We start from the raw sequence: 12452 nt of genomic DNA on the forward strand, positions 1-12452 counted from the left end.
GTGACAGTTACTGTAGGGGTGGTTGCTGAAACTCCAAGGGGGGTCACTTTTGTCTTTGGGGACCATAGGTTGTGTTGTGTCTAAAAGTACTGGAATTCAATGAATGCAAAGGTCAGTATCTGTCACAGAGAGATGTCCTTCCATTCTATGCATGAGTCACTGTGGAATGGCTGTGATGGTCTCACCAGGTTACCACAAACCACCATATGTTTCAAATAAAAGCCCCCAGAGTGTGTTATTCTCTCTCTCTCTCTCTCACACACACACACACACACACACACTACCGTACACACACACACACTACACACACATACACACACATACTACCATAGAGTGTGTAGCACTCTCCCCCCACTCATTTGATTCTTTCCTTTAGGATGACTGAAAAAACAAGTGATGTCATGGTTTGTCCTGTCCAATAGGGCGTTTATCATGAGGAATGATGGGACAGCATACTGAGCATATAGAGTGATGAAGTGCATGACGAATAATAGCCTTGGCTCTCATTCACACATAATTATGCTGAGGAATTGGACCTTTTTCTCACTTATAGTTTTTCCAGGCCGGGAGCTTAATTGTATTCAAAGGCAGGGGATATTTAACGGCAGGAATATTTTTCAACTGACTTCACACCAACTGTGAATACTTGCTGGTATAATGTCCTAAAGAAACACGGTGAGAATTAGCCTACATCCTTTTCGTAGTGATTAAAAGTTGCTTGTTTGATTTAATGAGCAACTAAAAAGCACCCGCAATCTAATGGAATTACAATAGAGCGAAACGGAATTAAATCTTTGAGTTTCAGTTGGTGAAATCAACTCACTTTGTCAATCATAATAATGTGTGCCTCGAAAGTAATGTCGGTTGCGTCGCCTAAACCTTCTATTTTGCTGGTTTTGGCTAACACGTAATTTACCTGACCCCTAGTGGAAGGTGAGGTGACTATTGGAGAACAGTGCAATTGAGTTCACTGTGTAACTCAAGTGTGGTCTAAACCACAAGTGCAGAGGACAGAGGGACAGAGCAATCACCTTTAAGCAGCTGTGAGTCTAAATTCTGTACGTGCGTCTCTGTTGGGTTTAGATGGCATGACTATGCTAAGCTAACTGTCAGAGCAATAGCCCCCTTCAGTAGCCCCCTTCACTGTAGATGACATGAATGTAAATAAAATAAAATATCTTGTTGGAGCATTCTGTAAGTGCAGAGGACAGAGGGACAGAATCACGTTAAATCACGTTTAAGCAGCTGTGAGTCTAAATTCTGTACGTGCGTCTCTGTTTAGATGGCATGACTATGCTAAGCTAACTGTCAGGGTAATAGCCCTGTTTGGTTTACTTTTCAAGATGAATTTGAAGTAATTGGTATAACAAACAACAACCCCAGAAAGATGAGGAGAAAGTTTAAGACAACAATGTCCCTGGGTCTCATTATGTAAATAAACGGATGGCTGTCCTGCTCTGTCCTGTTGGCTTGAGGTAGAGGGATTAGGATGAGGACTCGGGGGAATGAGCTATCCCAGAGGGCCAGAGGGCATGGATCTACCCACAGCACAGGAGATGAGAGATTTGGATGTTTTTCTCCATTTCCTTATTGCCATTACAGACTTCCATTTTGCATCTGTTATTGCTTATGTGTATGCTGTATGGTATTGTCTATGTGTGTGCATGTGAGTATGTATAAATGTTATTGTTAATGTGTGTGTGTGTGTGTGTGTGTGTGTGTGTGTGTGTGTGTGTGTGTGTGTATAGAACAATTATCTTTCCAGACACACAGCTTCACCTCTCTGTGATCTTTCCTGTTATGTGCAGTGGTTCCCCACAAATGTGTTTTTTCTCAGTGTAGTGCAAAGCCAAAATAACATCCATGGGCATCACGTTTTAATAACAAAATGCTATTTTAGAGGGTAGTGGAGTCAGGCAGAGGGTCATACTTCATTATTCATAATTCAAGTCCAAGTAGGTGAAATAATCAAAATAGTGACATTGACATGTCTTCCACCTCAGAGTCGTTTTATCTTGGAGGGAGCGCTAGAGATCCAGGACCGGGGTCAGAACGCAAGGTTCGGCTCATCTCTGGCCCCGGTCCCTGACCTGAATGGGGACTCCTTCAACGACGTGGTGGTGGGAGCTCCGCTGGAGGACGACCACCGTGGAGCCGTCTACGTCTTCTTCAGCCAGCGCAACAGGATCCTGCGCAAATACAAACAGGTAGGGGGGATGAAAGCTACAAGCCTGGGTTATGGAAAAGCAGACCGGTGGTCATGAACTACAGGCAAATAAAGTGCTATTCTATTCTATTGTATAGGCAGGGTTGAAGCACTAGAAAGACCTTTGTTTTGACAGTATTTTGCTCTCCTCTCGAACCTATCCTCATCTTCTCTTTCTTCAACCCTCACTCGGTCACTCCCCCTCGCTTCTTCCCTGTCTTCCTCCCTGTCTCCCCCTCTGTCTCCCCCTCTCTACCCCTCTCAGAGGATAGCAGCATTAGACCTAGCCCCAGGCCTGCAGTATTTTGGCCGTAGTATCCATGGGAAGATAGACATGAATGAGGATGGCCTAGTGGACATAGCTGTTGGCTCCCTGGGTGCAGCCGTGCTTCTCTGGTAGGTAACTGATGCTCCCTGACACTGCTCAGATCACAATTTAAATAAAGGCATATTGTAACATTCATAGCAAACACATTTGAATATGCTTCTACATTTTATATTGTATTTCAAGAATTCAGTGATGGTGTATGCTTGGTCTGCAGGTCTCGCAGTGTTGTCCGCGTCCATGCCAATGTGAGGTTTGAACCACGCAAGATCAACATCTTTGTGAAGGACTGTCGCAGGGGGGGCAAGGACGTCACTTGTATGTCGGCCATTGTGTGTCTCAATGTCACAGCTAGGACAGCCATTCCTCCTACACAGGAAGTGGGTGAGTATCCAGAATTTAGGGTGAATCTCAGTAGTCTAAAGTTGCTTCCTTTCCTTGTCTCTTTGTCTTAAAGTTTGGTTCTGCCTATTTTCATGTTTGAAATATCATCTTCCCCTGAATTGTCCTCATAGACCAATAGTGAATGCTTCTCCAGTTCTCCGACTTTGCTACCGCAGCACAGGCTAACAGTTAGCAGCGCGCTAATAGACAGGATTCTGACGGTACTTAGTTTTGAATTGTTGAAATTACATGCCAAAATCCCATCTGAGAAACATAAAAGTTTAGTTGCGAGTTACACTTGAAAGGCCACAGCGGGCGGCAACGAGCAAAACTACATGCATCACCTTTAAGATGCCTGTCAGAAGACCTGCTTTAATACTGTATGTCCAGGGCTGTCAGATCAACACATTTGAAGTAAAGCGAATGAGAAGGGGATACTCCTTTAGTGGCTCTAGATCCATTGTCAGTGTATTTGTTCACTGGATCCTTCAGGGTTAATGAGTTTTCATGTGCTCACCAATGGCAGTATTCCCTTGACAGTGTCTCCCTGGACTGAAGCCCCGTGGAGCCTTTTAGATGCAGGAAAATCATGCTCAGCCAATCTCATTCTCTTCCATGGGAAACAGAAAAAAAACCTTTGTGTGGTATTTATATCTTTTTATGGGTTTTAACAAACACAAACAACAACGCTGAATGACTCTTGACCAACTCCACTTCTGTTCTCCCAATAATCCTGTCCGTATAATTCATCCAATACTGCTGTCCGTTGGCGGAGAAACAAAGACTTAGTAGAAACACTGTTCAGGGTTCAGATATAAATATTTCCGTATGGTAGCTCACAGTTCTCTGGACGTGAATCCCTCAGTGTCCCTGATGGTTGTTGACTCAGACAGATTGTTCTGTTGTTGGCCCACTCATGATAGAGTGATGGCTGCTCGCCCCAGAGCAGAGCACAGCCAAAGGGACATGTTTCCTCACGAACAGTGGATCACAGATCAGACAACCCCTCTATCTGTGAAACATCATGCTTGCAGGCTTACAGAGCTGCTACAGAGATGTTCTGCCAACTCTGATGATAACTGGTCTGGGTTTTCCATGGCCTAAGCCTTGAAACCTGGCTCACCCCATAACGTTTGCATGGTAGCTTCTACTGTATCAGATCTATACTCATGGAGCACTTTACAAGAGCTATCTAAATCATCTTTTCATTTTGCAGAAGTGTTTTGTAAGGATGGCAACCTTTTCTGACCCTCACTAGCTCACACCCTTTGTTTTACAATCTATGACGTCAACAAATTACAGATCTGCCCATTTCTTTTACATTTTAAAAGGAATCTGCTGCCTATCAGCTTTCACATGTTTCAGTTCAACAAATAAGTTCACAATTACCCCACAAGATACTCCTCTAACCTCCATACTGCCTATTTCAGAACTAGTAAAGGTCAATTCTCAATGCAGCCTTCCAGATCGACTGAAAAATTGCACTAGCAAAGAAATAAAGAAATATCTCTTGGAGCAACTGTTTTAATATTCCTTTTTAATTGATGCCTTTCATATTCTTTTATTTTCATTTAATCAATTAATCAATTTTTTTTGTTTTAATTAACATTTTTAACTTCTGTCTCACAATGCACATTTTAGACTAGCCAACAATAACGTAACGTTTTGTTGAATTTTATGATTAATATTATATACATTTTCTATTTTATTTGTTGTTATTATTCTATTACTTTTTGGGGGAGGCTTCTTGACAAGCCCTTCCAGGTTTCTTAACCTCTCCTGCACGATTTGCCCTTTTCGTTTCATTTTGTCTTTCGTTTGTTATTGTGTGTGTGCAAATCCTAAATAAATAAATAAGTAAATAAACTACAGTGGTGAGGTGTTGTTACGCCGACGGCAGCCCACCCGCATTCAGAACCAGAGTTTCTCTGATTACAATTTGTTTTTAAAGATGTGGCCCAACTTGGGCTTGAGTTTCGCCCTCCATGGAGGGGTGGGGGGGGAGTTGTGGGCTGAGGCGTGAGTGTTTCTGGTTAACCTCCTGACCTCCCACCATGTTTATCAAATCTGTCAGACGTGCTTGAGAGGGTGGAGGAGAAGCAGAGGGAGTTATCTTGTCTTCCGTGGTAAAGATCGTTGAGGGCAGTCAGGGGACTAGCGGGTAAACAGAGGAACACATTTATTTCATTTTGCTCTCGTTGTCGTGTCTGGCTAATAATGCCTGTCAGATGTGCTGTGGTTGCAAGTTTGCTTTGTTCTACTATATAAGCAGTCTTTGAGACAGGGGTGCTGTCCATATATGCTAACATCAGCTATATATAAGCTAAGAGGAACACTTAGCAGTATGTTATAGAAAGATGGAAAAGCACAGATAGTATAAGTGCATTACTGATGAATCATTGTTGTTTCCATGAGATACTGCTAAAACTTAATGACTTGGCATATTCCCCAATACCTTGTATCTGCCTTTGATTATGAATTAGCTGGAGTATTGGCAACTATTGTACGCTCTGGTTGACCTTAGTGGGATTGTATGCATTAGCTCTGACTTTATGGACTTCCCCCACATGTTATTAAAGCATGGAGCAATAAATAGCATGCCTTTAAAACAGTGTGGGTTGGAAATGAATCACTTCCAAAGCCAGAGGACTCGAGGGATTAGTCTTTCAACCCTCTCGACGTTTTAGCATTTGCTCCATGTCCTCAGCTATTGAGACCCTGGTGCAGTTCTGGCCGTATGGACTCTTGATGTGGCTCAATGATTGCTTTCAGATATGGTTCATGTTTTCCTCCATATTTTAAGAACAATGTTGTTCTGTTGCACAACTAGGATGACGTAATTTGTGCGGTTTCTGATTGTTATGAAACTATTTTTCCATTTGATATTCCCTTTCACAAAGAATCTATAAGGGCCTAGAAGGATAAATGTGTATCCTGGCGAGCAATTTTTCCTGGGTCAACCGGAAACGGGTTTCATTTTGATATGGCCCATAGTCGCTTTCTTGTATCCATTCAATGAATTGTCACATACATCCAATACATGACATATGATGCCCTCTCTTTCTCCTTCACCTATTAGCTATCAGATACAATGTCTCCATTGGAGAGCGTCGCTTCAACCCGCGGGCCATCATGGACGACATTGAGAAACTGCAACCTCAGAACCTGACAATACTTCCTGGAGAGGAAACCTGCCAACACATCTACTTCCATGTCACGGTGGGTGCTGCTGACCTCATGTACCCCCTTCTGTCCCTCTTTTGTGACTCTGCTACTACAAATTACTACTACTACTACTATTTTAGGTTAGATTTTATTAATTAATTGACATGAACATATATGATTATGAAGATGAGGCATTGATTTGCTCTTTTATGTATTATCAGAAAAATGTAACTCATCTGTGTGCGAATATTTGGCCAACAATGAATGTTGTTATAACCATCTGAGCCTGTTTCTGTGTTGTTGTTGTTCCTGGGCCCAGTATTCCAGAACTTAATGGATCAGAATGATCCAGATTCTTTTTTGCTATCCAGGATGTATCTGGCAGATTTTGAGTAGGATAGGGGAAATCAGCCAGCTCGATCTGATCCTGGAAAGCAAAAAAGATTACAAGTTTTGAAATAAAGGTTAAATCAAATCAAATCAAATAAATACTGGGCCCAGGATACCACAGACTACTGTATGTGAGACCCGTAGTGCCGTTACTGTTCTGGCTGATGATGCATCTGTTGTTTTTCCAGGAAACGACAGACTATGTGAGGCCAATAGTGTTCACTGTAACAGTAGGGCTGCAGGATCCTAGCCAAGGCCCAGCTCTGGACGATGTCTGGCCCACCACAGTCAGGACTGAGGTGAGACAACACCATGTCCTTACTTAGATGATAGGTGGCAAGAGTAAGCCAGTCTTGTGCTGTGACCTCACCTTCCTGAGATCTGACCTGAGTCCTGTATGTGTCTGCAGCTGCCTTTCTGGAATGGTTGTGATGAGGATGACCGCTGTATACCTGACCTGGTCCTACAGAGTAACACTGACCTGCTCACCAGAAAGTAGGTACACAGACACACACGAACGCACACACACAAACGCACACACACACACACACACACACACACACACACACAAGCACACGCACACACACACACACACACACACAAGCGTGCTCACACACACACCTTCTCTAAACTCACTCTATCTCTCTCTTAACTTTACTTTATTAACTGTATTTAAAAGGGACAGTGCACATTAATCAATGTTTCTGTAAATATACCACATTTGACCTCATTCCATTTCTACCCCCTCTCCCAGGCAGTTCTGTGGACAGGCCATCCAATCCCAGGGTGCAGTGTGTCTGCGTCAGGGTGAAGGAGGGATGGATGGCGGAGAGCGGGTGATGGAGGGATCGAAGAGGAGGATGGTGGTGGACGTTCGTCTAGAGAACAGAGGAGAGAATGCTTATGGCGCCCGACTAAACATCACATACACCCCCAACCTCCGCTTCTCTAGCCTCATAGTCAAGGTGCAGTAAAGTCTACATGATAGGAACCTAACACTTACAATTTATACGGTAGTCAATAGGGGCTGTGCTCAGGTATAATCTAGTCAGTGCATTTGTTTTCTCAAATTCAGTACGATGTTGACCACATCAGGTATAACTTCAAAACAAATGCAAGTTTCTTTTAAATCCCGCATTCATGTCAATGATGGTCAAGGTCAATCTCAAGTACAGCTTCAGCCCAGTGATAATGATTGAAGTGTGAATTCAAGGGGTTGCAGTAGAAGGGTAGTATGCTTACACAGTCACTAAGTGTGTTTTTTGTCACTGTTCTCCACCCAGGACAACTCGGACATCAAGATAGAGTGTCGCAGCAGTCAGGACAGACTGCGACATGAGAAGACCTGCAACGTCAGTGCACCCTTTATGAGAGCCAAGGCTCAGGTGAGTCTCTGCCCCTTTACTGACAAGACAGGTCCCAGTCTCAGTCCCAGTCCCAGTCCCAGTCCCAGTCCCAGTCCCAGTCCCAGTCCCAGTCCCAGTCCCAGTCCCAGGGTCAACTCTCCTACCCCTCCAGCCACAACCATCACCACCACTAACATTGGAAGACTGTATTGCACTTATAAGGACTGTGCAGTTAGTGCAGTTATCAGGAGTCAACTGTACTGTGTGGCTCAGTTGGTAGAGCATGGCGCTAACAACGCTTAGGTTGTGGGTTCGATTCCCGCTGGGACCATACATACTGAAATGTATGCACTCACTGCAATGTAAGTCGCTTTGGATAAAAGTGTCAGCTAAATGGCATATATTATTATTATTACTCCAATATTGTGCAACCTTGTTTTTCTTAAAGGAGTGACAAATTACATTTTTACTGTACTACAGCATGTAATGGCCTTGAAAAACAATCTGTAGGGATAGTGTTGAAAAGTAATAGCTCCCAAACAATGTTTTGATTGGCTATGGTAATAGCATATTGATTTCTTGGCTGGTACGTCCACGCTGTTGTCAAATCGTAGCTCTTTACAGAAGTTTGGTAAATCCAAACTATTTGTAGGAAATATTGTTTTATTATCTGTTCACTTGACATGTCTGGATCTTATCTCAATGGTCTGGATAGCCGATTTCACGTTGGAAGCAACCTAGCACCGATGGCTAGTTCCAACACTTGTAAACACACAGCTAATTATAATTGCAATTTCAACTTGTGACCACAGGGGAGCCAGATTTCATGTGTAGCTCCTTTAATGCTCTCCAGGGCTTATCAAATGCTGCCATAACAACATGTCAGCTACCAATGCTTAATAAGATCACTGATTGTAATCATAAATTACATCCTGTGATGCAAAACCATGAAGGAATGTTGGTTATGGTTTCATGTGACATTTGGCCCACAATTATTTCTTGGAAACTTGATTCTTTATACTGTTCAATTTTTCTTTTCACAGACCACTAATGTTTCATTCATCTGCTCTTAAATCTTCAAATTCACTCTCTAGATCATAAAAGGGAAATAGGTTGTTAGGTTACTATTAGATCATTGGATATCAACATTGCAGTTGCTGGGAACCATTATTTACAAATAATACTGTAGACAGCATGTTTCTGTTTCCAGCCATATGTATTTAATCATGTTCAGCCATATAGAAAATCACATTATTTACAGTATGTTACATACTCAGTCATAAAGAAAGCAGTGAGGTAGGGAAAGCAAATTATCATAAAAACGAAGATGTATAACTCATATTTAGTTTGCGTTACATGGAGGAGGAAGGCCTTTATCCGAAGCGACTTACAACAAATAAGGCATTGCATATCACTAAAGTATATACAAAAAACGACTGCGTTTGTTCCAGTGGAGGCTGGTGGAGGTGGGAATCGGAGGACGGGCTCATTGTAATGCATGGAATGGATGGAATGGAAACACGTGTTTGATACCACTCCTTATTCCATTCCATGCGTTACAATGAGCCTGTCCTCTGATTTCTACCTCCACCAGCCTCTACTGGAGCAAACACAGTCATTGTTCACTTTAATTAACTGCTTTCAAATGGGGGGTTTGGACCGTTGACACAGACCACACTAGTAGTCAGCAGTTCCCTTGCTTAGGGCATCAGGCAAAGGATGAAATATAAATAGATAGATTATATCATCTGTTCTAGATTCCCCATATTGTTCCGTCATAAACACACATTTTCCACTCATATCTTGCTTTCCCACTAGCTGGCAATGTCAACAATATTTATGTCTTTTCTTTTTGCTGTATACTTTTTATTGTATTGTATCAAGTTTTACTTTTTGAAAGAGCCGTATATAAATTATATGAAGTATTATAGCCAACATGGATAATCAGTGTTCTAATGAAACTTAAACGGTCTCTCCCTGTCAGAACATGTGAAGAGAGGGAAGATTGTGAGCAGTTCTTAAAGGTGTTTTCTACAAACCTCCAATTATTGATTAGAAGACACATGCACACACACGCGCACACACATATACCCACATGCACACACACACACACACACACACACACACACACACACACACACACACACCCACACACATACTTGCTTACTTTGATTCCCTATTGCCCACCAAAAAAAAAGTATCTGTTCCCTTCCTCATACACACCACCACATTACCCCACCAACTCATTAGCACAAATAATCATCATCTCACACATAGTACGGTATGTTACTCGCTATTTCTTGTGTTTGCACTGTAGCCGAGGATACCCAAGGAGAGAGAAACAGCACTTACAAACCACTCTCTCTTGTTAAGCTTGCCAGGCTATAGCCTCTGCTGGGTATATGACTACCATGGTGGCTACGGGGATTTGGCCCAAAGGGGGAGTGAGTCGCTGTGGGACTGATTTTCCATGCTCTTCTGCCAGGGCAATGATCAGCCCAAGCCATTATCCACATTTCACTGTGATGTCTTCCAAGCCCCTTCTAGAGGGGGTAATTACAGTTAAAATACCCACCCCCCTGTAAAAGGACTTCATATAAAACTATATAAGCCAGTCCCGGGCAGACACAAAGACGAGCATTCCTTTGATATGTTGAAGGCATACAGGTATTACTGCAAAGCTGGACTTTAATTATATAGGGGGGAATTGTTTCTGAACATACAGTATCTGTGTTCTGTCAGAGTTGAAAGGTTCTGTATGAGAGGGAGGAGAGGTACATCGTTAGAAAATTCTTGTCTTCCCCAGCAGGCATCCATCAGGAGCTCATCATAGGACATGGGGATGGCAAACAACACCCCTAATGGCCTTCTCCTCTTCGCCTCTCTCTATCCCTCCTCTCTCTCTCCCCCCCTCTCCCCCATCTGACCCGTTGCGATGTTCCTCCACTCCATTCCTCTCCCTCCTCTTTCTGCCTCCTGCTCTCCTTTCTTCCTACTCTCTCACCCCCCCTCCTCCTCCTCCACCCCCCCCCCCCCCCCCTCCTCTTTATCTTCTGTTGACCTCAGGAATGGGGCCAAAGGTCAGAGTGGTATGACTATGCTCTGAATACTCAATACAGCTGTGGAACTTGGTGCTTGTCAGTATCTTTTGTTTTTGGTGAAAGTGTCTCAGTCTTCGCACTGCTGTGGGCAGCAGTAACAGTTCTGGCATCTCTGAACAGGCTGTTTGTTTTTATACATGTGCTGTTTCTTGCAGTGCTTCTAAACGCACAGTGGGTGTAATGTTACTCCAGTGAGACACTACACATGGTTTTATGCAGTAATAGTGCGTGTCTGTTTAGGACTTCGTATTCAGTAAGCGGATATAGCCTGGTCGGTAGCAGCAGTACAGTAGGCTCTGTGGCTCTGAGGCCAGGGACTTACTGCAGGTTATTGCAGGCTTTTCTCCTTAAGCCTTGATGCAGAGTGTATTATTGTTGGCAGCTGGAACGAAGGGGGCGTATAGTTTGGAATCGTTTAGGAAGAGTACAGGAAGAGCTTGAGTTGATTCTGTTTTTGTGTTCCTGTTAACAAAATTATATGAATGAAAGAATGAACATTTGCTCTCCTCCCAGGTCTCTTTCCGTCTGGAGTTTGAGTTCATCCGCTCAGTCTTCCTGGACCACGTACGAGTCATCCTGGACGCCAGCAGGTGGGAATGCGATACAGAGTTGAGGATGCTAGGAGGTCTCTCGATTGAGTCATGGCAGAATATTAGCTCCAGTGAGGACTTTCTGATTCCTTGGTGGCTCAATTGATCTTTATTGATCTTTACAACCCCTAGACTATATGCAATTATCTCTCGGGCATATCAGGGCTACAGATACAGTAACTCTGGTCTTATAACTATCACATTAATCACAGACAAAATAACCATTCTCATCACAGCCAGCTACTTAGCTCACCACACACATTGAGTGAGAAGCTTGACATTGACTGAGTTGCAATGTTGGAGAAATATTTCCTCTAGTCAGCCAAGGGTCTTTTGGCAGCCTGCTTGGGTGTGAGTTTAACATGTTTGAACATTTTAAATATTTTAAATGCTGTTTTTTTTCTCTCTCTGCAGCGACGGAGAGGAAATTAGCTCAGGGGACAATGTCAACAACATTTATCACCCACTGAAATATGAGGCTGACCTCTTATTTACCAGGTTTGTTATTCTCAATGTCCTCTCTAATTAACATCCAACATTCTCCCTTCACTCTAATGAAATATATAGACATCCATTTGATTTAGCTATGCAGTTAACTCACTGCAATTGATTAACTTAATGTTGCATGTTGATTCAATGCACTTGAAACATGAGATCTCTGGTCAAGTGCATCAGAAGTCAAGCAGGTTTTTCCATATGGAACGTTGTATGTATTTAGGGATATATGTACAGGACATTACTGCCGTTTTTTACCTCTGCAGGGATTCCAACCCTACTCGCTGTGAAATCAAAGCAGACATCTCTCTGGAGAAGCCTGGGGAAACTGGTCCTCAATTCAACTTCACCTTCCAGGTGAGCGCTCAGTCCATCTTCACCACAACAATCCGATTTCTAGCACCACTTCATACAGTAGTACAATGCTTCTGGAAAGCATTGCATAACAAC

The 12452-nt window shown here is 43.0% G+C and overlaps 1 protein-coding gene across 1 annotated transcript in view; it reads left to right on the forward strand.

Annotated features, from left to right (window-relative positions):
• The window catches only part of LOC310811908 (integrin alpha-11-like), a 45314-nt gene that overhangs the window by 27669 nt on the left and 5193 nt on the right, over positions 1–12452 (forward strand). The window contains exons 14-24 of the mRNA XM_083680252.1: positions 2004–2207; positions 2472–2602; positions 2749–2915; positions 5995–6134; positions 6659–6769; positions 6880–6965; positions 7225–7435; positions 7754–7855; positions 11431–11507; positions 11922–12005; positions 12269–12359. Of these exons, the coding sequence (XP_083536378.1) occupies positions 2004–2207; positions 2472–2602; positions 2749–2915; positions 5995–6134; positions 6659–6769; positions 6880–6965; positions 7225–7435; positions 7754–7855; positions 11431–11507; positions 11922–12005; positions 12269–12359 (1404 nt within the window). The remainder of the gene's footprint in view (positions 1–2003; positions 2208–2471; positions 2603–2748; positions 2916–5994; positions 6135–6658; positions 6770–6879; positions 6966–7224; positions 7436–7753; positions 7856–11430; positions 11508–11921; positions 12006–12268; positions 12360–12452) is intronic.

The sequence above is a fragment of the Argentina silus genome (assembly GCF_951799395.1).
Source record: "Argentina silus genome assembly, chromosome: 11".
NCBI classification, from domain to species: Eukaryota; Metazoa; Chordata; class Actinopteri; order Argentiniformes; family Argentinidae; genus Argentina; species Argentina silus.